The sequence below is a fragment of the Herpailurus yagouaroundi genome, unplaced genomic scaffold, assembly GCF_014898765.1.
Source record: "Herpailurus yagouaroundi ecotype Mexico unplaced genomic scaffold, PumYag 77, whole genome shotgun sequence".
NCBI lineage: Eukaryota > Metazoa > Chordata > Mammalia > Carnivora > Felidae > Herpailurus > Herpailurus yagouaroundi.
In genome coordinates, this window is record NW_024412388.1 from 17,805,125 (window position 1) to 17,832,675 (window position 27,551).

Below are 27,551 nucleotides of genomic sequence, written 5' to 3' on the forward strand. Positions count from 1 at the left end.
TGGGTGTTATACATAGGGGATGAATCACTGGAATCTACCCCTGAAATCATTATTGCTCTATATGCTAACTAACTTGGATGTAAATTAAAAATAAACAAATGAAACAAAACCAAACAAAAAAACAAGACCCGGGCACAGGCTGCCACTAAGGAACGTTTTTAGAAGAGCAGAGTGAGAAAATTGAGAGCCCCAGGCCCAAGGAGCGCCCATGTCAACTTTGTCTCTCAGGGATGTCACCAGCTCCTCTACCCTTTTACACGCTGTGTGCTCAAACAAGTGAGGCCATCAGGTGGGGGAAGCCCAATGACCCCATGTGGCACAGCCAGTCCCCACGTATCAGTGAGAGAGCTGAGGCACATCAGAGTTTGAAGGGACTTTGGAGATTTTGGACACTATCCGCTTCCCTACTTATGGAGGAGGAAACTGAGAGCCAGAGAGGGGATTGGAGTTGCCCTCGGATCACGAGGCTAGTTTGAGCCAGAGGTGGGACCAGAATCCAGGTCTCCAGATGTGGAATCTGTGCCTCTCCTCTACAGGCTGCATCTTTCTGGGAGGGGTTGGAGCCTATGTTGACAAAACCAAGCACTTCCTCATTCAAGGAGTGATAAGGAAATACAGTGGTGTTGCTGATTGAACGGCTAGTTTATCTTCTGTGTTTCTTTCTCTGCAAGATTATGTTAACATAGTGCCCAGAACAGTAAGCATGGACCACCTCGAAAAACCTAACCCAACCCATTTGCACACATCTTCTAGTGATCAGAGTGAGTAATGGGCTCTGACGTTATGGAACTTATCTTGGGGAAGATAAAATGGGACACTGTGACCTTCACGTCTCCTTATTCTCCTCACCAAAATGTAAATCTGCAGGGACAGGTAGGTGAGAGGCATGGTGATGGTGTGGATAAAACCGGAAGTTGGGAGACCTGCATTTTTGGCACTGGGTATCACCTTGTTGGCTCTTCCTGGGCAAGTCTCGTCCACTGTCTAGGTCCGTTCCCTCATCTAAATAATAAGGTGAGTTCTCAGTGAAATCCACGGACCCCTTTCCCCACTTGCTCTCCTCCTCCATAAACTCGAGTTCTTTACTTAGAGCAGAAATTGAGTGTGAATGTGAAAAGAGAGAGGTAGGAAGTGTGGACGTGCAAATGATTTTTAAACTCCAGTTTCATTCGTTAAACAATACATATTTGCTGAGTGTCAATTTATGCCAGGCACTTGGGGCATTTTCTTTGCTAAAATGAGAGCAGACCCCACGAATGATTAAAGAAAGGCATGCCCAAACCTTAAGGAATCTCAAGTTCACCTTAAAAAAATCATGCCAGGATGCCTGGATAGTTCAGTCGGTTAAGCATCTGACTTCAGCTCAGGTCATGAGCTCACAGTTCGTGAGTTCGAGCCCCATGTTGGGCTCTGTGCTGCTGGCTCAGAGCCTGGAGCCTGCTTTGGATTCTCCCCCTCTCTCTCTCTCTCTCTCTCTCTGCCCCTCCCCCACTCGTGCTCTGTCTCTCTCTCTCTCAAAAATAAATAAACATTTTTTAAAAATTAAAAAAAAATCATTCCATGTCTTTGCCTTACAAAAAGATAGGCATCTGGGTTAAAAGAAAGTTTGATTTTCCAAAATGGTTTTCAGGAGCAGTTTAGTTCCACAAGTATTGACCAGCCCTCTTAAGACTCTATGCTGGGTTGTCAGGGAGCACTGGGGACCAGGAGGTGAACGTGTAGCTCATCTCATGGGGGGAGACTAGCCAGTGACTGCCATTTAACACAGTCCATGATCTGGGCTGTAACAGAGGAGTAGGATTTGTCTTTGGGGGTTGTACTGAAATGAATAATGGTCACCCCCAAACTTCATGTACACTCGGAACCAGTGAATGTTTCCTTATTTGAAAATAGCTTTTGTAGGTGTCATTTGTTAAATTATGATGAAGTCATACTGGATTAGGAGGTGCCTTTAATTCAATGATTGGTGTCCTTAAAAGAAGATGCCGGGAGAGGTGGGGAGGGGAGGGCCATATGAAGACGGAGGCAGAGACTGGAGTTCTGTTGCCACAAGCCAAAGAACATCAGGAACTCCCAGAAGTGGGAAGAAGCCAGGAAGGATACTGTCCTTGAACCTCTGGAAGGAACATGGCCCTGCTGATGCCTTGATTTTGGACTGTAGCTTCCGGAACTGTGAAATAATGAATTTCTGTTGTTTTAAGCCACTCAGTTTGTGGAAAACTGTTACAGGAAATTAACACAGGACATACAATGAAGTGCAGTGAGAAATAATGGTGAGTTAAGAGAGCAACAATCTGATGTTACAGAAATCGAGTATTATTCCTCATTGACAGAATTTGGCTGAACTAAGCCAAAAGGTTAGTGGGAAAGGGTTGGAAACCCCAGTTTGGGGTACATATCGGCAATGTGACCTCAGGCAAGTGATTTGGCCTCTTCGATGGTTCCTTATCCATAAAACAAGGATCTTAAGACCCTCGTGGTCAGGTTATTATGAGGACTAAATGAAATACCTCATTTGAAAGCACTCACCCTGGTGTGTGGCACATAGTAAAGCCTCAATAAAAACCAGCTGACATTTATGACCAACCTAAAGTTGTCTCAGTTAGTCCCTTTCCCTTGACTAATGAGTTCCTTCATTGTACCACCAGTAATTATCTTCGTTAGTGGCTGTCTTTCCCACCAGAATGTAAAATGTAAGTCCTTTTAGGTGGGGGCAGTCTCATTCATGGCTGCACACGGGACCTAGCACGAAGCCTGGCACGTATTTGTGAGATGGGTGCATGAATGAATGAATGAATGAATGAGTGAATAGTGGACACCTTGTCTTGTAAACATTAAATGCAGACATGTTTAAACAATTTCCTTTTACTCTGTCTGTGGTCCCACATAACTGCATTAGAATGCCTCTGTAATCTTCCCCACCAACAACAATTTCTCTTGCCTGTTTTAAGCTTGTTTGGTAGGAACGCAGCTTCCCTGATATGTAAAATATGGGTGTCCTGGAATCTTCGGAAGCATGGGGCTGTGTTCTTGCTGGCGATAACAGACTGTGGGATGTCAGTCCCATGCCTGGCACATAGGAAGGGAATTTCCCCCTCCTCTCACTTGCCCTGTTTATTTTTTGCTGTAGGGGTGTGGAAGAGACAAAGGGGCTGAATTGAGGGACAGCGGAGAACAATTTGGGAGTTTATGAAATCCTAGTGAATGTCTTTCTTTTTCTTGGAGCTGTATTAGATTGGGGCACTGCTTGCTTCCAGGGGAACCAAACCATCAAATAGGACTTCACAGGGTCAATAAAATGCTCTGAAAATTCTGTGTCTTGCACAGTGTCAGCCTCCCCTGTATCCCCGGGACCTAGGTCACAGTGGCTGTGAGTGGAGATTCTCAGGATGTCAAGTGGGGCCATTGCACTAATAGCAAGATTCCCTGAGCTGGAGGCTTGTCAATTACCTACGAAAGAGGTGGGTCAACCCCCTTGAGCCTCATCATATCAAAGTTTTTCGTCCTCAGTAGGAAAGGATGACCAGAAAGTGGGGTCTTTCATAGCCTTAGAGCCAAGGAGGCCCTGACAATTAAGCAAGGACAGGGTTGGCCAGCCATCCCATCCGATACTTTGAGATCCCAGGAAAAGAATCCATTCTTCTTCCCAGATGTCCTCCAAGTCCCTTGCTGCTGAGCCTGAAGGCTCCATCTGGCTGCGGTCTCTGTGGTCTCTGGAGGACGCAAGCACTAAGCCATCTTGTTGGGGAGGTTCTGACGAGCACTGAGCCTGCCCAGGCCTCTTGCCCACGTTGCCACTCCTCGCAGGGCCTAGCTCTCCAACAGTCTGTGTGCAAATAGGCGTGGCCAGGCTACCTGCCAAGGGTGGGTGCCATCAGTCATCAGTGAAAAAGGGTAAGTGTCCAGGCCCCTGGGGCTGGCTCAAGTAAGACAATAGGGTCAAGGTCGCTCTCTCTCCTCCAGGGAGTGAAATGATTGGCTCAGCTTGTTGAACTGTGAGAGGCCTCATCAGCAATCAGAGCAGTATAGTCCTCTGGAATCTGGCCACGGGGTGATTTTCACATCAGCCTCTGTCTCAGTAACTGAGGACCTCGGGACTTCTTTGCTTCCTTCAAGCCCACGTCTCCTCAGATGCTTCCTCCAGTGGGCCAGGCAGCGGTGGGCAGAGGAGCGGATCTCCCCACTCCTCAGGGCATAGATAATGGGGTTGACCATGGAGTTGACAAGGCAGAGCAAGGAGCAGAAGGCGAAGACCTTCTTGACTTGGTCGCTTAGGGTGGCGGTCAGGCTGTAGACCATGAGGGCCAGCACCGGGAACCAGCAGATGAAAAGCACAGCCAGCACCACCCCCAGGGTCTTGGCCAACCTCACATCCAGCCTCATCCGTGCCATTCCTGGCACCTGCCTGTCCTGGTGTTCAGCCAAGCTGGCTACATGCTGATGGGCCTTCCAGAGGACGTGCCCGTAAGTGTAGATGATGCCAAAGAAGAGGAAGGCAATGAACAGGAGCCAGCCCAGCAGATAGTCATTGGGAATCAGGGGGAAAAGCTCAGAGCAGGGACTGGGACAGCAGGTCCATCCCATAAGGGGCAGGTAGGAGACCAATGCTGAGAGGACCCACATGATGCCCAGGGTTGACAGCGCCCTCCCACGGGTGAGTAGGGCTTTGTATGTGGATGGGTAGCACAGACAGAGGTAGCGGTCAATGGCGGTCAGCAGCAGGCTGCCTACAGAGGCTGTGAAGGTAATGGTCACGCTGCCAATCTTCAGCAGGAAGACAGCCTGAGAGTCCACGCCGTGGAAGACGTGGAAATTGACAAAGTTGCAAGCAAAGATCACGCTGGCCAGGAAGTCAGCCACAGCCAAGCTGCTAATGAACAGATACGAAGGCTTCCTGCGGAGCCGGTGGGAGGACAGGATCAGGTAGAGCACGGCCAGGTTCTCCAGGGCGCTTAGCAGGGCCAGGGAGGTGCACAGCACTGCAATAGCGATCCTCTGGGAAGCGTTCAGGACCATGTACTCTTTCATGGGGTTGAAATCCAAGCCATCCTTGCAGCCATTGGCCGCCTCCATCACCCAGCGTCTCTCCATGAGGTGGATCCCTTGGCTCCTGCCGGGCTTGCCAAGAAGCCTTTGCTGTAGTACAATGAGGGGAAAAAATGAGTCTTTTTCAATTAGCACAATAACGACTTCACACAATCATCAGCTCTAGCCACACCCTTTACCTGTGTGGATGGGTCTTGCGTTGCCATAGCGATTTAGACCTTTCAACTTTTGAAAAAAATTTGTGTTTTGTTCCCCTGTGTTTTGCCCTGGCTCCATCCCACTGGGTCACTAGGTCTGTACTGGTTGCTTTGCTTTAGGAGAGGTATGTGGGAATTCAAGAAACAGAAGGGGACTGCAAGGTTTTTGGTCTTTTGTTTTCAAAAAAGACCAATCCTGAGACTTCCCTTTGAAAGTAAAAGAAATCTCCAAGCGTCAAAAACTGAGAGGAAATCAAAACCAAGAAAAAAATGGAATCCAGAGTGATAAGGCGGGAGGGGATCTTTTCCATCGGCGTTTTGTTCGGTTTTGTTTTGTTTGTCGGTTTCGGTAAGTAAGATGCTGAAGTTTTAACAACAAAGATGAGTCTTTGGCCTCACACCAGTAGGGTTGCCAGATAAAATATAGGAATCCAGATAAACCTGAATGTCAGATAATGAATCATTTTTTAGTATAAGTATTCTAAATATTGAGAAAAACCGAACCAGGGCTCCCAAATATTATAGGGGACATCATTAGATATTACTAGAAAGCAGACTGGAAATTTCTCTAGAGAGATATACTTTCTAGCCAGGTAATCCAAGATTCCCACATGGAGAAGCCCATGGTATTTGAGCTCACAATGCAAAATTACAAAAAACTTAAGAATCTATGCACAAGAGTTAACAGAAATGTCAGACAGTAGAATGAGACTTCCCAGGACTTTGTGTCATTCTTGGGAATATGTTTAATATAATTAAACAATAAGGGCTCAAAAACATGAGTACATAATGGGAGACTGTCTAGGCAGATTTAAAAATGAATCAAGTAGAATTTCTGGAACTGAAAAATAAAGTCTTTGAAAAAGAAACTCTTAAAGGCAGGTTAAAAAAACAGAGCAGATTCATTGGAATCTGAACCCGAAGGTAGAGCTGAAGAGATTTCTTGAAACGTAGCAAAAGAGACAAAGAGATGGGACAGATAAGAGAGAGGTTAATGAAAAGTCCTATAATATATCTAATTGGAGTTTCAGAAGGGAAAAATAGAATTGAGGGTAGGCATTGGGGAGGCCAAAGAGGGAGGCGGATGGTGGAGAATCGATTCAGAAATCACAGTGAACTCTGAGCAGAATTTTATTTTATTTATTTTATTTTATAAGTATCTTTTTAACGTTTATTTATTTATGTTGAGAGAGAGAGAGAGACTTTGCGCGTGCATGCAGGTGGGGGAGGGGCAGAGAGAGGGAGAGAGAGAACCCCAGGCAGGCTCTCTGTCAGCACTGAGCCCTAGGCTCAAACTCACAAACCATGAGGTCATCACCTGAGCCGAAATTGGATGCTTAACTGACTGAGCCACCCAGGTTCCCCTGCACCCCCCCCAGCATAATTTTAAAAACAAACTAATTGAACGTTCACATATATCATAATTAAACTTCCAAACACCAAAGACAGAGAAAAAATTAAAAGCAATCAGAGGGAAAGGACTCACTACCTGCAAATGAATCATAATTAAATTTAAAAGCTGATTTTCCAAAAGCAACAATAGATGCCAGAAGAAAGAGGTGGGAGGGAGGTAACTAAACTACAACTCAAAATAAATAAATAGAAGTAGACGTATCTAGTAACAGACCTTTACTGAAAGAACATTTAAACGATGTGCCATCACCAGAAAGAAATTTTTCATAGAGGAAAGAATAGGAAGGCAAGAAGGAACTGTGAACAAATAAATTGCTAAATGTATGTGTAAATAAAAACAACAGTTTGTATACAACACTAATAAGAATGCTGATGATCAGTTTGGAGGGCATAAAGAAAAAAATGGAAGCAAAATTGTGAATGACAGTAACACAAGCCAAGAAAGAGAAAGAGTGGAAGCTTTAGGAAGTGAGTAAGGCATTGATCTACTTCAGGATTTTAAAAATCAAGCATCATCTCCTACCTGGTTGACTTTGATAGTTTACTAACTGGGCTTCTGGAGTGATCCTTTTAAAATATGTCAGAGGGTGCTACTCATTGTCTGAAACTTTGTATAGGACCCATTCCATTTGGTGTAAAAGCCAAGGTACTTACAATGGCCTAAAGGGCTTTATGTGTTCTGGCCCTATTATCTCTAATATCATGCTTTCCTTGGTCAACCAGCTTTAGCCACACTGAATGCCTGAGGTGTCTAACCTCCTGCCACAGACGTTTGCACTGGCTGTTCCCTCTATCTGGGCACACTTTCCCTAGATATATGCTTGACTTAGTCGCTCACCTTCTTCAAGTCTTGGCTCGAGTTTTACCTTTTCAGTGACATCTTTCTTACCACTCTATTTAATACTGTAACACACACCAACCTCCTGCTCTTTTGGTCCCCCTCCCTCTGCTCTATGTTTTATTTTTTCCCATATCACTTATCACTTTCTAACATACACTTTACCCTACATAACTTATCTATGTATTATGTTTTATTGTTTATTGTCTGTTGTTCCACTAGAATTTAAGCTCCATGAGGTCAAGAATTTTGTTCACTCATATAAGGTCTTAGAATAGTATCTGGTACATAATAGGTACTCAATAAATATTGTGGACTTGAAGTGAAGTGAAATTGAATAATGACTGACTTTAGCATTCCTTTCTCAGAAATGGATAGATTAAGTTGACAACATACTAGTTAATAGAATGCACAATATTTGAACATTCAATGAACAACCTTGATCCAGTAGTTAATATGGACGGACACCTGGCTGTCTCAGTTGGTAGTACATGCGACTCTTGATCTCAGGGTTGTGAGTTCAAGCCCCACGTTGGGTGTAGAGATTACTTAAAAATAAAATTAAAAAAATAGTCATATATGGAACTCAGCACCCAAGAATTAGAGAATACACACTGTTTTCAAGCAATTTACCAAAACTGGATAAGTCTTAGGTGAAAAGTAAATTTTAACAAATTTAAAATAATCTGTAACATACAAACCATGTTCTCTGACCATAGTGCAATTTATTAAGAACTTAAAAAAATATAACTAACAAACTTCATAGTACGAAGCTTCAAAAACACTTCTGAAGGGGTGCCTGGGTGGCTCAGTTGGTTGAGCATCCGACTTCGGCTCAGGTCATGATCTCACGGTTCGTGAGTTCAAGCCCCGCGTCGGGCTCTGTGCTGACAGCTCAGAGCCTGGAGCCTGTTTCAGATTCTGTGTCTCCCTCTCTCTCTGACCCTCCCCCATTCATGCTCTGTCTCTCTCTGTCTCAAAAATAAATAAATGTTAAAAAAACCCCACTTCTGAATAATTCTTGGGTCAAGAAATCATAAAGGGAGTCCGAAAATACTTAGAATTGTAACATTAAAATTCGTGGGATGCATCTGAGCAGCACCGAAAAGGAAATCTATAGCCCCACATGCTCATAGTGGAAAAGGGAAAAAAATGTGCTAACCATCACAAAATTAGAAAAGGGACAACAGCATAAATACAAAGAAGGCATAAGACAGAAATCAGAAGAGCAGAAATTAATTACATAGGAAACTAATGGAGACTGGAAAAGACTGAGGCTAGTTTTTTGAAAAGGTGATAAAATAGGCAACCCTCAGGAAAGATTTTTTTTTTAATGTTTATTTTATTTTTTTATTTTTGAGAGAGAGAGAGAGCACAAGTGGGGAAGGGGCAGAGAAAGAAGGGGGAGGAAGATCCCAAGTGAGCTCCGTGCTGACAGCACAGAGCCCTATATGGGGCGCAAACTCACGAACCGTGAGATCGTGACCTGAGCCGAAGTCAGACACTTAACCTTGCCTGAGCCACCCAGGTGCCCCTTCAGGAAAGATTTCTGAAGAAAAAAGGAGAGAAAATTAATGGTGTGAAAGAGAAATGGTCAATGATCCTTTGAAAAGATGTTTAACCTCGATAACGTCCACAGAAATGTAAGTTTCGCTCCAATCAGGTTGGTAAAACCTTAAACCTGAGAGGGGCGCCTGGGTGGCTCAGGTCACGACCCCAGTTCGTGAGATCGAGCCCTGAAACTTGCTCTGCACTGACAGTGCGGAGCCAGCTTGGGATTCTCTGTCTCTCTGTCTCTCTCTCTCTCTCTCTCTCTCTGCCCTTCCCCCACTTGCATGCTCTCTCTGTCTATCACTCTCTCTCTCTCTCTCAAAATAAATAAATAAACTTAAAAAAACATTAAACCTGATGATACTGAGCGTTGGAGAAGGCGCAGACCAACAAGAATTTTCAGCACTGCAACGGGGGTGTAAGTTGGCACAACCACTGTGGAGAGCAGTTTGGCAAAATCTGGCAAAGTTGATGTGCCGCTGCCCTTGAATGCACCAGTTTCTCTCCCGGGAATATGCTCCTGAGGGACACTGACACGTGTGACCGAGGAGACAGCAACAAGGTTGTTTACTTAACTCTCCTGTTTCTATTTATTTATTTATTTATTTACTTATTTAAAAAAAAAATTAATGTTTGTTTTTGAGAGAGAGGGAGAGGGAGAGAGCAAGCAGGGGAGGGGCAGAGAGAGGGGGAAACACAGAATCCGAAGCAGGTTCCAGGCTCCGAGCTGTCAGCACAGAGCCCGAGGCAGGGCTCCAACTCACGAGCTGTGAGATCATGAGCCAAAGTTGGATGCTCCACCCACTGAGCCATCCAGGCGCCCCCTTACTTATTTTTTAAATGACATGTGGCTCACATGAAGCCTTCGCGGGATGGCGCTGGCCCACGCCAGCATGCTGTGCTGTGTGTGGACAGCCAGGCAGGGCAGGGCACAGCGCCCAGCAGCCACGGCTGGCAGTCCTATCCGGCTCAGCTGCTCCACCAGATGCCCCACTGGTTCCCAGATAGCTCTGCTTTCTTGCACCTCTGCCCACACCTTTGCCCCAGGGTTCCTTTTTCTGGCTCACCTTCCTTCTTTTCCTTCCTTCTGGACTCATCTTTCGCCCAGTGAAGGCTTCCTCGATCCGCCATCAGTCTGGAAGCTCCCAGTCTTACTCTGCTTATGTTGTAACCAGTTCTGCACTAGGCTTTTCTCCCACCGGAGGAATAACCGCACTAACCAACATTTGTACGGGACTGAAATTCTACAAAGTAATTTGCCACCATCTACTTCATACAACTTGACAATATAAAGATTATGGTTACTGTTCTTGCATAGATAACGTGGGCTCAGAGATGTTAAACCACTTGGTGGAGGTCCCACAGCTTGGCAAGGTCAGGGACTGGGCTTTCGTCATTTCTGGGTCTTTTAGTGCCTTGCACAACGCCTGCCATCTACACAGTAGGTGCTCAAAAACTCCCTAATGAATGAACCCCATTTGCCTCAAGTGGAGTGGATCCCAAGTAAGAATGTGAGGGGGAGGGGAGCACATCCTGTAGGTTAAAATTCCAGCAGGGTGGCCTTGTTGAAGATACCGAATGCCTCAGTCTTCCCATTTCTCATCTGTAAAATGGGTTTTGTGAGGCTTTAAGTACATTAATATACTATCTGAAAGTGCTGCTGCTGCTGCTGCTGCTGCTGAGCATCTTCCAATGGGGATAACTCACCTACTCCATGAGGTTCTTAAGAATAACATGCCAGGGGGCGCCTGGGTGGCTCAGTCAGTTGAGCGTCGGACTCTTGGTTTCCGCTCAGGTCATGATCTCACAGTTCATGAGTTCGAGCCCTGCATCGGGCTCTGTGCCGATGGTGCAGAGCCTGCTTGGGATTCTCTCTCTCTCCCTCTCTCTCTGCCCTTCCCACGTCTCTCTCTCTCCAAAATAAATAAATAAACTTAAAAAAAAATAATAACATGCTTGGCACATCACAAGAGCGTGATAAATGTTAACCCTTATTATAATCCAGGTTAAAAAAATTTTTTTTAAATTTTTGTTTATTTTTGAGAGAGAGACAGAGCACGAGATGAAGAAAGCAGAGAGAGAGGGAGACACAGAATCTGAAACAGTTTCGGGCTCTGAGCTGTCAGCACAGAGCCGGACATGGGACTTGAACTCGTGAACTCTGAGATCATGACCTGAGCCGAACTCAGACGCTCATCTGACTGAGCCACCCAGGCGCCGCTAGGGCTTCGAAAATTTTAAGACAGCAGAATAATTTTTACAATTGATGGAACCCCTATTCATAAGTCAGGTAAAATCTGAGCTCAAGTCACTGGTAGCCTCTCTTCAAGGCAACCCGAGGAACGTCGGAAACCTCTCGTCTAATCCAGGTCCATCATTTTACCATTAAGAAAACAGTCCAAGGGTGGGGATACAATCCCTGAGGTCGCCCAGCAAAAGAGCAGCAGACCTGAAACTAGACTTCACATCCCCCCAGATCACAAGACAAGACTCTTGTTCTGTAGGCACAGAGGTGACCCTACCGACAGAAGTGTTTCCCTGAGACGTACAGTTTGCTGAATGTCGCTAAAGTCACATCTGAGCTGAGACAGGAAATGGTGCCGGCCGAGTTCTCAGCCCTGGTCATGAATGAGTGACAGACAGTGCAAACCTTTCTCGGTTCCCACGTCCCCACCCTGTCACTTCTGGAAGCTTCCTCCCTGCACCCTGCGGCCCCAGCCAAACTCCCCTCTCCCTGAATTTCCCTGGGAAAACGGTCCCATTCCCACCAGAGCATGGCTTACCCCACGCAGCGTCCAGCCTAGAAGTGGGATGCCAGAGAGGTGGCTGCCGACATTCTGTGCTGCACCCAGGTCTGGCGTGGCCACTGACCTGTGGTGGTGTCCAAATTCGGCAAGGTCAGGAGATGCAGGCCCTTGGAGGGAGGGCCTGACAAGACAACATCCGACGGCAACAGGATGCACAAAGCAACAGGAAACCCAGCTCCCTGTCTGGTTTCCCTGTGGGCGGATAGAAATACCTTCTGGAGTCAGAGCATCTGGCTCCCGGACGGGCCTGCCTCCAGGGTGAGGACTGGTCTGAATGCCCGGCACGGGGAGAGACCCAGCGTGGGCTGCGCGACAGAGGTGGAACCGTTCCACCTCTGCCTTGTCTCATCATGTGACTCCGGGCAAGTCCCTTCGACTTTCTGAGCCCCTTTTCTCAGTTACTTATTTTCTTGAATGTTTACTTATTTATTTTGCGAGAGAGCAAGCAAGACAGAGGGCAGGGGAAGGGGCAGAGAGAGAGAGGAAGAGAGAGAATCCCAAGCAGGCTCTCCGATGTCAGTGCAGAGCTCGAGCCCACGAGCCCGTGAGACCATGACCTGAGCTGTCATCAAGAGTCGGCCGCTCCACCGACTGAGTCTCCCAGGCGCCCCCCCATCCCCTTTTCTCATTTATGAAATGGCAGTGACAATACCTGTCCCATTCTCCTTGGAAAAACCAATTGGTTGATGACCTCCAACACGGCTTTTGAAGCCAGTGAGCTGTGATGGGGGTAGCCATCTTTTCAAAGTGTGTGTAAGACTTTATGTCTGTACATTTTTTAGGGGAAAGCATTCATATTTTTCTTTTATTTTTGCATTTATTTATTTTTGAGAGACAGAGAGAGACAGCAGGAGCAGGGGAGGGGCAGAGAGAGAGGGAGACACAGAATCTGGAGCAGGATCCAGGCTCCGAGCTGTCGGCACAGAGCCCGACGTGGGGCTTGAACCCACGAACTGTGAGATCATGACCTGAGCCGAAGTCGGATGCTCAACCGACTGAGCTACCCAGGCGCCCATATATATATATATATATATACATATATATACATATATATATATATTATCACTGTGTCAATAAAGTTCCCAATAGTAAGAAGCACCAAGTCATACAAAACCATTTTGTGGCCGACTCTGTACAAATGCAGGATGAAAAGAGAACCAACCTTGGGGCTCCTGGGTGGCTCAGTCGGTTAAGTGGCCTGCTTTGGCTCAGGGCATGATCTCGCGGTTCGTGAGTTCGAGCCCCGCGTCGGGCTCTGTGCCGACAGCTCGGAGCCTGGAGCCTGCTTCGGATTCTGTGTCTCCCTCTCTCTCTGCCCCTTCCCCGCTCATACTCTGTCTCTCTCTGTCTCTCAAAAATGAATAAATGTTAAAAAAATGTTTTTTAAAAAGAGAACCAACCAGGGACGCCTGGGTGACTCAGTTGGTTGAGCCTCTGACTCTCGATTTTGGCTCAGGTCAGGATTCCAGGGTCATGGGATCGAGCCCTGCATGGGGCTCTGTGCTGAGCGTGGAGCCTGCTTGAGATTCTCCCTCTCCCTCCCTCCCTCTGCCCCTCTCCCCACCTCGCTCTCTCTCTCTAAAAAAAAAAAAAAAAAAGAACCAGGCAAGTGCTATCCCCACCTAAGAAACATGTCAAAGTCCTCAAACTGCCTGACACTCTTCTCAGACAGCATGTCCATGCTGTGGTGGGTTGGCAGGGCCTGCAGTCCTAGAGCCCTCATGCTGAGTGTCTGGGAAGAGAACCTTCAGGCAGGGGGATGTGGGGGGGGGGGGGGGGGGGGGGGGGGGGGGGCCCCTGGGGGGTTTTCCTACCTGAACTGAAAGTGTGAAGTGAAAGAATGAGCGCCATGGTAACAGCTGCCCCCACGTTAAAGCTTGAGGGCACCAGGGACGAGGAGGATCGTAACCCTTTGAACGTGGCTACTACACCTGCAAGTGAAAAGCTGAGATTGGAAGTCAAGAGTGGTCATTTTTCTCTCTGACTGAGAGTGCGGAGGCCTGGGTTCTAGTCCCTGTTCTGCTACTGATCGTCATTGGGCAGCTCCCTTCTGCTTTCTGGGTCTTTTTTTTTTTGCATCTTTAAAGCAGGTGGGTAGAGTGGGTGATTTCTTAGGTCTCCTCCTGGAAATTCACCATGTTGAATCCCAGACCTCCTTGGATTCGAACCCAGCTCTCCATTTCGTGGGCTGTGTGACACTGGGCAAGTTACCTCCCCTCTGTTTCATCCAGCTGTGAACCGGTGAGAAATACCACCCACATGGCATTGCTGTACTGATTAAGTAACTGAAGTTTCCTAAATTCATGGTGCTGTGCCTGGCTGACAGTACGTGTCCAATAAAAGGCAGGAAAGAACTCAGTTGAGTTAGAATTCTTACAGGATTCTGTGCTTAAGGCTTGTCTGACCTTCCTCTGAGAGCTGAGGCAAATAGAAAGATCTCTGCTCGTTCTTAGCTGACACTTTATCACCATGAAGGCCAAACCATCACATTTTTAAAACCCTGTTTGACCCACATGACCTTCTTGGCCTGCTTCCCAGCAGTCTGGGCTCTTGGTGCTATGTCCAGCTGTAGGAAGGGAGTCACGGGGCCTTCCTTCCACATTTCTTCTCCTACTTCCTTTCTGTGCTTGATAGCCCTTGGCTGCAAGTTGCAAGGAAGTTCTCTGGGATTTGGGGCTGTAGGCTATTGTCCTTTACCCAAATCTTATCTATTTTTTTCAGGTCCTGTATCAAGGCCACCTTCTCCAGGAAGCATTCTCTGGTTTCCCGTAACCCTTCCAGGTGGTTGAAGCTCATTGAGTCCTGCTGTATGGATCACCATCTACCTTCTATTATTTGTATCAGTAATATTTGTCTCCTCTTGCTTCCTGGATTGTGAGCTTCTAGTTTTGAGAGTTGAATCTGGGGGTCAGGGAGGGAAGACATCTTTGTATTCTAGTTCCCTTTACAATGAAACGAAGTTCTTGTAATGAGGGGTTCTGAGCGAGGCTCAGCAGCCCTCGTGGAGGTGGGACTCAGCCCAGGTAAGCAAGACAATTAGGTGGCCCCGAGCCACCACCCCCTGTTCCCAAGCCATGACAGACAGTGCCCATCGGCCCCAATTCCCCCTCATCCTGAGCCTCACCCTAGTGCCCTTTATCCAGGGAACCAGCCTTCTAGAAAGAGATGGGAACCACAAACAGCAGGTCTAAGGCAGAAAGTGAACTAAAAGGTTGGCAACTGTCCAGGCTCTTTTTGACCTTGTAAATAGACCACTACGGCAGTCATCCCAGAGGAGGTGGGACAGATTGTGAGTGAAGGAACTTAAAAATCTCTCCAGTGATGTGGACGCCTGGGTGGCTCAGTGGGTTAAGCATCTGACTTTGGCTCAGGTCATGATCTCACAATCTGTGAGTTCGAGCCCTGCATCGGGCTCTGTGTTGACAGCTCAGAGCCTGGAGCCTGCTTCGGATTCTGTGTCTTGTTCTCTCTCTGCCCCTCCCCTGCTTGTGCTCTGTCTCTCTCTCAAAAATAAATAAACATTAAAAAAAATTAAAAAGAAATCTCTCCAGTGATATAAGCCCTAGGAGAAGCTTATGGATGTGAGGCAAAATATGGAAATTCCCCTAGGGAAGGGATACAAAGGGCTGCGCAGACCGATTTCTTCTTTTTTTTTTTTTTAATTTTTTTTTTCAACTTTTTTTTTTAAATTTATTTTTGGGACAGAGAGAGACAGAGCATGAACGGGGGAGGGGCAGAGAGAGAGGGAAACACAGAATCGGAATCAGGCTCCAGGCTCTGAGCATCAGCCCAGAGCCCGACGCGGGGCTCGAACTCCCGGACCGCAAGATCGTGACCTGGCTGAAGTCGGACGCTTAACCGACTGCGCCACCCAGGCGCCCCCAGACCGATTTCTTCTATTTTTTTAATTAAAAAAAAAATTTTTTTTTTTTTTTGAGGGGGAGAGAGAGAACGAGCAAGAGGGGAGAGGGACAGAGGAAGAGATAGAAAGAATCCCAAGCAGGCTGCATACTCAGCGCAGAGCCTGAAGCTGGACTGGGTCCCCCCAACCCTGGGATCATGGCCTGAGCTGAAATCAGGAGTCCGACGCTTAACTGCCTGAGCCACCCAGGCGCCTCAAACTGATTTCTTTCATACATTTTTCCTGGGATTTCCAGCACTTGAGCACAAGGGCTGGCATAAAGTAGGCACTTAAATATTTTAAAATCAACACGTTGAATGAATGAACGAACAAATGTCCTATTGGGAAAAAACAGGCTTCTTCAGAGAGACTTTGTATTTTCTTTTCCCTCCGCTGCCAGGAAGTTCAGAGCTAAACACGATGCAAGCCTGCAGTCCTGGTTCGTTCAAGGTTGGTTCCTGATTCATTTCTTCTCTCTTTTAGTGGTTTCTAATGCTTTGCTTGTATTTCCACTGCCCTAATTCATAAGATAGACCTCCTCCAGTTCTTTAAGGGAAGGATTTTTAATTTATAGAATTGACGCAAAGGATCACCATGAAGGCCTTTCTCAAACATCTAACGGTTGGCAGAAAAATCTCACTCCCCATGAGTCCGCCCTGTGGGGCTGGAAGTTTCCGTCCTGTCTGCTGTCCACTCGCTGTTCATCGCTCCCACCAGGGGCCTGTGGGATCACTACCTGCTGTCTGGACACTTGTTCTCCCTGGACCTTCCTTCCTCGTCTTTCTGTATCGTCTCCAGCCTCCCTCCTGGGAGGAATTAAGCTAAACGGTGTCTGAGGCCTCTTTCCACGGTAGCAAAGGTTAAAGGGCCAAAGCTTTGGAATGAAACATTGCCGGCTTCAAATCCCGGCTCTGCCAGTGGTGGGCTGTGTGACCTGAGGGCGAGTTACTCAGACTCTCCGAGCCTCAGTTTCTTCATCTGTGACTGGGGAAACTATTACTGCCTGCATTCTTGATGTGCAGATTAAGTAACGATTTAAAACAAGCAGTCGCGTGGGGGCCTGAATGGACTATAGCCTGTTGGTGTGTGATGTGGCGGAAAGAAAAGGGTCTCACGCTAAGCCGCGATGCTCAGGGTTTGAGCCTGGCTCTGGCACCAGTTGGTGCTATGGAGAAGTCACTTTCCCTCCCTGTCCCCAGTGCTGCCATCTGAGAAGAAGATCGAAGGATGATGATGAGGAGGGCTTGGCATGGTACTAGCGCCCTCCACACATTATCTCACTGAAACCTCAAAACAACCCTGCAAGGCTGGTGTAATTACTTCCCACATTTTCCAGATGAGGAAAGCGGGGCCCAGGGATGGATGTAAGAAACATGCTGGGGGCACCGGGCACGTGTTCATTCCTCTGAAGACGCAGGGTCCCGTCCTGTTGGTTTCTGTTCCTTCATTCTTGGTAATTAACTGACTGATCTGAAATCTTCCCACAGGACAGGGTGGTTGAGTCTTTTCAGATCTTTTCTTCCTTTTTTCAACTACCTTATGTTCCAGCAACTTCCCTTTCAGAGAATGAACCAATGGTGCCCACATCCATATCATATTTGACAGTTTGCACAGTGGGGAGGGCTCACGATGGTATCTGAAGCAGGTAGCATGTCTTGAGCAAATGGGTGCAGAGAGGGCAAGTCACTTACCCAAAGTTCACAGCAAGTGCCAGGCAAAGCTAGGACTTGAGCCCCAGTGCTCCGACAAAGTCAGGTTGGTAAAGGGACAGGATCCAATGCATGACCTTGCCCGGGGGGGGGGGGGGGAGCCCAAACCACAGCAAATAGGCGATCTTTGTCCTTTAGCCCCAGGGGCAAATTGCATCGTTTCTCTTTCTGGCTTTTTCCTTTTTGGACCAATTTCACTCAGCAATGCCTCCCTTGCTTACATTAGCTGATCTAGATTTTAGTCTTATCCCCGCCAACCAGATGGAGTCCTGACCTCCTCACCCCCAAGGATTTGCCAGTCAGGCTCTTGGGGCTTTGGAGTCAGACAGACCCGACTTCCAGAACTGGCACAGCCAAGTGTTAGCTTTGTGCCCTCAGATAAAGTCACTTCTGGGGGTGCTCGGGTGGCTCAGTCGGTTCAGCGTCCGACTTTGGCTTAGGTCATGATCTCCCGGTTCATGGGTTTGAGCTGTCAAGGCAGAGATCACTTTGGATTCTTTGTCCCCCCCAAACCACTCCCAGTCTCTGCCCTTCCCCCCTCATGCTGTCTTTCTCAAAAATAAACACTAAAAATGTCACTTCATTCACTTCTTTTCCTCTGTTTCCTCATCCATAAAATGGGAATAACAAATAGTACATACTTCACCGGTGGTGGTGAAGCACGAGAATTAATGCTTAATACAGTGCCTGGCACACAGTAAGCCCTCCGTGGATGGCAGATTCTATCTATCTATCTATCTATAATATATATATATAGTAGAGACTATATATATATATATATATATATATATATATACACACACACACACAATATGTGTACATATTACAGCCCTGGGCCAAGGAGAGAGGCTTCTGGTTCCAGCTTGGGGTGGAAACAATGGCCGGGTAACCTCAGGCAAAACAGTCTTCTTCTCAGTGTGCCCATCTGTACCAGGAAGGGGTTTTTGATGACATCTCAAAGGGTCCTTCTTTCCAACTTGAAGTTGTGCAAGTAACCACATGGGGCAGGGGGGTTGTTGTTCACTTGCAGAAGAGCTGGGCATGAGAAAGTCAGCTTAGGAAAGCCTGGAGCAGCAGATCTCAAACTCTGGGCTCTCTGCACCCCTTTACTATCTTAAAAAATCACCAGACCCTAGAGGGCTTTCATTGGTGTAGGTTACATCTCTCACTCTTTACTATATTAGAAAATAAACCTGACAACTTAAAAAATATGTTTAGTGAAACTATATTACATGTTAATAGCAATAACCTATTTTTTAAAAATATTTATTTATTTGGGGGAGAGCATAAGCGGGGGAGGGGACCTAAGGGGGGGGGACAGGGGATCTGAAGCAGGCTCTGCACTGACAGGCTGATAGCAGCGAGCCAGATGCGGGGCTCGAACCCACAAACTACGAGGTCATGATCTCTGCCAAAGTTGGACGCTCAACTGACTGAGCCACCCAGGTGCCCCTAGAAATAGCCTATTTTTTTTTTTTAATTTTTTAACGTTTATTTATTTTTGAGACAGAGAGAGACAGAGCATGAACAGGGGAGGGTCAGAGAGAGAGGGAGACACAGAATCCGAAGCAGGCTCCAGGCTCCGAGCTGTCAGCACAGAGGCCGACCCGGGGCTCGAACTCACGGACCGTGAGCTCACGACCTGAGCCGAAGTTGGACGCTTAACCGACGGAGCCACCCAGGCGCCCCAGAAATAGCCTATTTTTAATGAAAATAGTTTTAGGCGAAAGGAAGTCTCTTAATTATCTGGCAGCCGGATTCTCATCTCTGCTTCTGCATTCAGCCTATTGTCATAGGTCATTGTGGTTAAAGTATGTGAGGAAAATGAATTTGTCACCACCCTTTACTACTTCCTTTGTGGCAGGCTCTCCAAGAGGCTTTTTACCTGCATTGTTTCCTTTATCCTGCGAACCGCACTTGTGGGTGGATTGTCTTATTTTCCCTATTTTAAGATGACGGTGCTGGGGCCCAGCTGGATGGATCCGCCCCAGGTCACACGACTTGCAGGTGGCAGAGTCAGAACTCTGGCTTGGGTGGCTACGCGCGTGGCGGACCCTGTCCTTTTCATCCTTTCCTCTTTGGACTCTTTGGACTTTCCTCTTTGAGCCCCTCTGTGCTGACAGCTCAGAGCTTGGAGCCTGCTTCGGATTCTGTGTCTCCCTCTCTCTCTGCCCCTCCTCCATTCACACTCTATCTCTCTTTCTCTCAAAAGTAAATAAAAACATTTTAAAAAAATGTATAGGGGGAGAAAAGGGGCTGATGGAATGTATACCAGCAGGAAGAACATGCCGGGCTTGACATTTCAGAAGTGATTCTCAAAGGATCTGCGACAAGAGCACTTAGGACAAGCCTTTAGGAGATTCCCCTGCCCTGCTGAAATGTGCAGGAGAGGGTGGGGTCTTGGGGGATCGAACCTAAATGCTAACAGCTTCCTGTGCGCCAAGCTTGGCTTCACGTGTGAACTCAGTTAATCTGCACGATAATCAGGGAAGGACGGTACTATTAGCATCGGCTCCCTTTTGCAGACACACACGAAGTGACTTGCCTGAGGTCATACGAAAGGGCAGAGCCCAATTCAAACCCAGGCTTGGCCTGTAATCATGGGACCTCTCCTCCCAGTTGCTCAGCTTTCTCCTGAGGACCTCTGTCCTTTCTGAGGAGGGGGCGGGGGGCGCTTCTTGAAATTCTGGAAGTAGCACAAGGTCCCCTGTTTCCTGCTTTACCAGATCCCAGGGTTCAGGGTCTCAGGATGGGGTGTCTGATGACAGTTGTCTTAGTTTTGCCCTAGCAGGGAGCCCCCCTGTGATTCAGGGCCCGTTACTCCGATTCCTTGCCTTTTACCTTTATCTCTGTAACAGGGATTTAAAAAAGGCCTATACCTCTCTTTCAAAGAAAACCTGCTACAGAAAATTTTGGAAACTCAGTCACGTTAAAGTCTGCATGACTGATAACAGTGCATGGATCTCCCTGACCCTGAGGGCGAAGCTTGGTCATTGGTCATTGGGAAGTGTGTGTGTGTGTGTGTGTGTCTGTGTGTGTGTGTGTGTGTGTGTGTGTGTGTGTATGGCGGCTGACCCCTTCTGACCATGAAGTGCTCCCTGTAGGGCAAACAAGGCCTTATAACCAGGGGGCAGAGAGGTGTGATGATGGGGACTTTTCGTGGTGGCTTCTCTATACAGCAGAGAGTAGGCAAGGGCTAATTAAGTGGTGGATATTCTGAATCACCTGCAGCTTCCCCCAGGTTCTTCTACTTCTTCCTGGCTTGCCCAGATCCCAAAGGGTGTGGTCCCTGCCCTAACCTTGATTCTGGTTGTTTCTAGTTGCACCGTGGGGGTTGCAATTCAGACCAGTTCTCCAAACGGAGGTGGGAGCGGTGGGGCGACAGAGCCATGGAACACAGTGGTGATCACGACAATAGTGGAAAGTAACACTGAATGAGCGCTTACTGTATACTGTGTGCCAGACCATTCTATGCCCTTTGCGCAGTAATTCATATATTCTGCACGACAAGCCAACGAGGGGACTGGTAGCATTCCCATTGCATAATCGAGGAAACTGGCATCAGCAGAGGGGCTGATTCATAAGACTTTGGGCCCCTAACATCTGGGGTGACAAAGTGGCGAGAGGGCCGCGGGGACAGCTGGATGCAGGCTGATGAATGAATGAAACCTGCTGTGGGCAGTCAGGCCATGGAGAGATGCGGAGAAGCCAGAGATGGGCCAGACATCTGGGGAGGTGACCCTCACGCACACTCCACCCACTGCTTTCTACAGAGCGAGTTAATGTGCCCCGGTGGCGCGGTTTGCTTTGGGCCCTGGGGCAGTGAGGACGAAAGCATGTCACCATTTCTGGCCTAGAATTTGGGATCAGACCCAGCACACTGATTCCCTCGGTACACCAACTCGCAAGGAGGCCTGGAGTTCCATCTCCTGCTTCCGGAAGGAGAGGTGGTCAACAGATAAGGATCGACTGAGAATAAGAAGGAAACTTACAAGCAAGCTCTGTGCTGTCAGCACAGAGCCCGACATGGGCCTCGATCTCACAAACCGTGAGATCGAGACCTGAGCCGACATCAAGAGTCAGATGCTTAACCCACTGAGCCACCCAGGCGCCCCTACAGACAGAGGTTTAAGAGGCCGCCCCAAGTCACGGTTGTGAATTCTGGTTCTGCCTCTTATTAGGTCCGTTGTGTCTTGGGCAGATTGCCTCACCTCCCTGAGCCTCAGTGTCCTCGTCTGTAAAATGGGGATAATGAAAGTACTCAGGGCTGTTGTGAGGAGTATACGGGGCAGGGGGCATGTAGCAGATGCATAGCTCAGTACCTTACTCTACCCTCAATTAAGGTCGTCTGTCTGTGTGCCAGGTTACCTAAGGGTCATGGCCAAAACTGAAAGAGTAAAATAAAACAGAGTGAGGGCGTCAGACTAGAATAATCTCCAATCTCTTCCGACTTGGGAGCTGTTTCACAGTAATATATAATGTTAGAAACCCCAATAGGAATTATTTGAGCCATTTTGTAATTGTGTATGGCTTGTGAAAAAGGAAGCGATTTTAAGTTAAATGTACTATTTTCAATACGTGTATCATTTCAGAATTTTCCCTAAGATTTATTTTAAACCCTTTAAATTATATGCATGATGTATGAAGATAGCTTTTGACTTCTCCCCACCTTCCAAGGGGCACGTATGCTCCTTTCTGCTTTGCAGTGACAACAAGAGAAAATGCCTGGTTAGTGAACACATTTTGAGGGAATGTTAATATTGGGACCAAACGGACATTACAATAGGCTGCGATGTAACAGGAAGATGGGAATCGCTTTCATGACCTGAGGGTTTGAATTCTTTTTTTTTTTTTTTTAATTTTCTAATGTTTGTTTATTTTTGAGGAGCGGGGGAAACAGGAGCAGAGAGAGAGCACACACACACAGAATCCAGAGCTCCAGGCTCTGAGCTGTTAGCACAGGGTCCGACACGGGGCTTCAACTCAAGAACAGGGAGATCATAACCTGAGTTGAAGTTGGATGCTTAACGACTGAGCCACCCAAGTACGAGGGTTTGAATTCTTGCATTCAATGCTTAGAAAGCCAATTTGTACTTAAAAAAATTTGTTTTAATTCCTCATGGCTTTATTTTGTTATTTTTTAAAATTTTATTACTTTTTTAATGTTTATTTTTGAGGGAGACAGAGACAGAGACAGAGTGTGAGGGGCAGAGAGCGAGGGAGACACAGAATCTGAAGTAGGCTCCTGGCTCTGAGCTGTCAGCACAGAGCCCGACGCAGAACTCGAACCCACAACCATGAGCTCATGACCTGAGCAGAAGCTGGACACTTACCCACTGAGCCACCCAGGTGCCCCTAGTTTGTACCTTTTTAAAAAGAATCTCATGTTTGTCACAGGCAAGAGAAAATAATCTGAGGTCCCTATTTGCAAACCTCTCTCTCTGCATTTGCCTGGCAAGTGTGGATCGCCTTTATGCCCAACACAGGAGAAGAAAGAACATGTTATTTTCTCTTTTTAACAATCTTGAAATGTGGAGAAGCATAAGAACTTCCTTGAAATGCTTTGTAAGTAACTTGATCAGATAAACACAACTTATGAATCTTGAGGCAAATTTTCAGAGGAGGTATTATTTTCCTTCTTATTTCCTTCTGTTTTTGACATCAGAGTTCCTTTTGCATCCTGTCTTTGATCATTGGTTCAATAAGGGTGCAAATTAAATAATAAACAAGGATAAGACCAGTGTAAAACCATATATATCAGCTAAAGCCACTCTAGTCGCCAAAGAAGAAACATCCTGGGTGGGAATTCATTAGGTTATCATTCATTTGATCACCACTGACTTCTGCTTTTGATCCTTTTTATTTTAAGAAGCTCTCAGTCTGAATAAAAACAATCTTCTAAATAGCAAAAATAATTATTCGCTAATTTTTTTAAAAAATGGAACCAAGCACCATGAACTTCTAGTGTGTGAACCTTCTGGAATACCTTCCTCCTTGTTGGGAAAACCTCGTGGAAAGTAATGGAAACACAGAGCTGAGCTTGACTCTGGTCTCTACCGTTTGCCTGCTCTGACTAGGCCTTGGTGACCTCATCTGCCAAGTGGGTATTATTAAGATAGGACTCGTGTGAAGTCTTCGAGAAGCTCCGTGAAACACCCTGCACCCCCGCCCGGTTCTCAGCAGGCTCCCACCCCCTCCTTTCAGCTCCGTCAGATTTCCCAGGACCCAGGCAGATCCACGGAGACCCACAGAGGACGATTCACTGTCCAGCAGAGGCAACACCGTGAACGCAGCTGTGGTTCTCAGAGGAACTTTGGGGTGGCCCCAACCCCCCAGGGAGAGGAGGGCGGAGGGGGGGTGGTAGCTGTAGTGGGAGGGGCTGCCTCTGACTCACTGTGCGAGCAGAAGATTGGGGGCCTCCTCTGGAGGGGTAGGAGCAGGTGGGGGGAGGAGAAGGGAGGCAGCAAAGCCCATAGGACACTCAGCCCAACCCATTTCTGTCCGGAGGTCTCCCCAACATTCTTCTGATTTGGATGGGACCTCAGCAGCCTTCCTTCCCAAGCTTGGCTTTTAAAAAAAAATGTTTTTTTAATGTTTATTTATTATTGAGAGACAGAGAGACACAGAGCATGAGCAGGGGAGGGGCCGAGAGATGGAGAGACCCAGGATCCGAAGCAGGCTCCAGGCTCCGAGCTGTCAGCACAGAGCCCCACGCGGGGCTCGAACTCACAAACTGCCAGATCCTGACCTGAGCCGAAGTCGGGCGTTTAACCGACGGAGCCACCCAGGCGTCCTCCCCCTAGCTTGGCTTTAATGACACCGGGGGCTCCTCCCCTTCTGATCTACCCTATTGATGATCTGCCTTTCTCTGCCATTTTCTTTCCTTGGCATTTGGGGGGGGGGTCTCCCCTGGATGGGGGTGGGGCAGGATACAGCCCATGTTCTGTGGACCCTATCTTTCCCCAGGAGATGGAGGGAAGAGGGAATTATGGTCTTCAACTTCCTTGTCCGAGCTCGGCTGGAAGAGGGCTGATGGTTCTTTGAGCCTGCATGACACCTCGTGCTCGCAAGGTACTCTCCACACCTGTTCTGTTTGGGTCTCGCTACAGTGCAGCCGGTTCTGGCTTCAGACAGACCCAGGTTTGAGTCCCGGCTTTGCCGTGTGCCACCCGCTGTGTGACCTTGGGCTAGGTCTTAGTCCTGGGCGAGCCTTAGTTTCTCACCTCTCAGATGTGGGTGGTGAGAGCCTGTGTCTCCCTCACAGGCTGTCGTGAGCACTGGACAAGGTGAGGCAGCCGTGTTGGCAAAGTTCCAGCAGGTAGTGAACTCTCACTAAATGTTAACTTAAGGAAAGGGGCTCCCCTTTGCGGCAGATTGGTAAGGCTTTGCTTCATTTTTGGAGTTGGAGAAACTGTAGGTTAGAAATGTGATGTGACTCCCCCAAGGCCATCTGACTCATTGGTGAGGGGGACTTGTGTCTTCCACAGGATTCAGCGATTGATAGCACAGGCTTTGGAGCCCAGAGAGCTGGACTTGACACTCTTCCTTGGCCTTGAATTCAAGGTCAACCTTGAATGAGTCACCATGGCCTGCGAGCCTTGTCTCACAGGCTGTCTGTCTCCCTTCAAAGAGTATCCTTGGTTTCTCCTGGCTCAGGGTCTTTTTGCAGGGGTTGGGGTAGAAAGCAGAAGCTGTCTGAAGACAGCCCTTCTCCCTGTCCTTTGTGAAAATCTGAGTGCGGTGCGGTTAAGTGGGTGTCCCAGGAGGGTGGGGAGAAGAGCCTACATCTGTGACCCAAAGCCAAGGACACAGGACAGATGGCCCCGGGCTAAGAAGGGACCAGAGGCCACGGGTCCCTTGAGTGTTGACATCCTGGGCTCTGCTGTCTTGGGGAGATGGTGGGGCCTCTGGGGGAAGTTACTGGGTGGCTCACCCTGAAGTTGAATCCAAAGCACAGTGGTTTCAAATCCTGGCAAAGAATCCGGACTCCAGGCCTGCCAGGGAAGTGGACAGCGCTGGACTTCAGGGAAATCAAACCCCTTTGGACAATGGGCATCTATCACAGGAGGAACCAGGGTGGCACCAAGGCCGGGCGCCTCCCTCGTTCTGTGCTCTGTACGAGACCCTAGGACGCCATGTGCGTTGCTGGAAGGTGAGAGAAACTCGCTATACACCGAGACCCCATCGCTGACCAGCTCAGTAGGGTGAGAGCTCGGAGTCCTACTGAACATGCTTTAATAAGAATGAATAAAAGAACATTCTGTGCACGTTTGAGAGCACAGGGTAAGTAAGATTAACAGGTGCACCAAGATGAGGAGGGAACAGAAGAGATACACTGGAGGGCTCTGCTCGGCTGGGCCGTGCTCCCATTTTGCCCACCTTAACCACATGGTCTTAACCCTCCCAAAGGTAAAGGACACGCTTCATTGGTAGAAATTAATGCTAGGGCCAGAGTCGTTAGGGTGCTGACTCCCAGGGACTCCCCGGATTCCTCCACGGCCCCTCCTCTGCCCTAGTCCTGGCCTTTGCGTCCTCAAGGCGTCTACCTGCCACCCGTTCAAGAGAAAAACAGCCTGCAGCCATGACGTCCTTATCTCTACTCCATAGCAGGAGCCGATGGATGAAGATCAGAGTCTCTCCACTGTAGTCATTTGCTGACCCAGGTGCCCGCCTGGTGTCAGCATCATCCAGCCCGCCCTCACCACAGGCCCACGAGTGCTGGCATCGGGCCCAACATTCGCAGAAGAGGGAGCCGTGTGGGAAGGAAGGGGACCGATTTTCCTGAGGCCGTGGGGTTACCTACCAGTGCTGAGATTCACCTGGGTGCTGGCCCAGGGCACACTCGTAAACACGACTGTCCTGCTAAGTGGAACCTCCATGGAGCGGACCCCTGGCCTCCTGAGTCTAGTGTGGCTCTAACGCTGCGGAACTGCCCCAGACGGGGAAGCTGTGCTCCCTGAGCCTCAGCCTTGCCCCCCCCCCAGCCCCCCCGTCCAGCAGAGGGGCCCTGTACTCACCAGATGACCTCTAAGGCCTCTTCCAGCCGATCTATTGGGGTTCTTTCTGGGCCCACTGTCTGCTCATTAGGCCTGACCTTGTAAGGCAGGACACCCCGGTGGTGAAAGGGTGACTGTGGAGCAGAGAGTCTGAGTTCAAGCCAGTGTCTCACTGAATGTGACATTAGGTAAGTCACTTCCCTCCATCTGTGGGGCGGGGAGGGATATCAGTCCTGACTGCAGACAGATGTGAGGGTTAACTAAGTCAAGCCCTGCATGCAGTAAGGCTCTCTGTGTGTCGGTGAGTGTCTCCTTCTGTCCTGACCTTGGTGGTCCTGTCCAAAGGGGAGGACGGCACCAGCCCTGAGCCTTCCTGTGACTGGTCCTCAAAAACCTCAGGAGTCCCCCTCACACGGCAGCAATTTCCCGGCCCCAGGCAGTCCTCCCCCTCCCAGCTCCTTACATCCCTGGAGGGAAGGGGTGAAGTAAGAGCACAGGTTTTCTGGAAGGCAGCTATATACTAACTAACCGCTAGGCCACCGGCGCCCCACAGAACACAGTTTTCCGAAATGAGGAAGAGGCCCCAAAGAAAGCTGCAGACAGCTACTCACGGTGATCTGTGGCTGAGCTCCCTGATCCTGCTGGGTGCTGAGGAGTCCTGGCAGTCGTGTCTAGGCGGTGGGTCTGGGTCCCAGTCAGAGCCCCTGTTGAACAGCCACCCCAAACAGCTTTTTGCTCTTTCTCACAGATGAGTGAGTGTGGGGAGGCCTGGCCTTCCGTCCCTGTCACCACTTCCCCTCTGGGACCCCACTGCCGCAGCATTCTTGTCCCTGTAGCTGAGCTGTTTCTCACAAGGAACTCGGGCCAGCGTAGGGCACAGGTGTAGGCCCTGGAGCCAAGGGACTTGGGTTCTAATCCAACATCGCGTTCATGACCTTGAGCAATTCGCTTTAACCTTCCCAAACCTTAGTTTTTTTTTTCACCTGCAAAATGGACATAATGCACCAGCCTTACACAGATCACCTCAAAGGACATTCCGTTCCAATCAATCCCTCTTGCCTGTCAGATCGGAGCTTTGAAATCCAATGCCCAT

General features: G+C 48.3%; 1 protein-coding gene across 2 annotated transcripts; it reads right to left on the bottom strand.

The window, feature by feature from the left end:
• Nucleotides 1-1,934: 1,934 nt before the first annotated feature.
• Nucleotides 1,935-27,202, bottom strand: CNR2 (cannabinoid receptor 2). 2 transcript variants are annotated; one of them, XM_040464842.1, is made up of 3 exons: nt 27,070-27,202; nt 26,480-26,592; nt 1,935-5,136 (listed from the first exon to the last, which is right to left on the bottom strand). In XM_040464842.1, exon 3 carries the CDS (start codon nt 5,089-5,091, stop codon nt 4,009-4,011), a length of 1,083 nt encoding a protein of 360 aa, XP_040320776.1. In that variant the 5' UTR covers nt 5,092-5,136; nt 26,480-26,592; nt 27,070-27,202; the 3' UTR covers nt 1,935-4,008. The 2 variants fall into 2 exon arrangements, with proteins under 2 accessions (XP_040320776.1, XP_040320783.1); XM_040464849.1 differs by lacking the exons at nt 26,480-26,592; nt 27,070-27,202 and adding an exon at nt 11,829-12,216.
• Nucleotides 27,203-27,551: the final 349 nt, after the last annotated feature.

Excerpts from the sequence above, each read along its gene's own strand:
- CNR2 (XM_040464842.1), bottom strand. The coding sequence starts at position 5,091 with ATGGAGAGACGCTGGGTGATGGAGGCGGCCAATGGCTGCAAGGATGGC.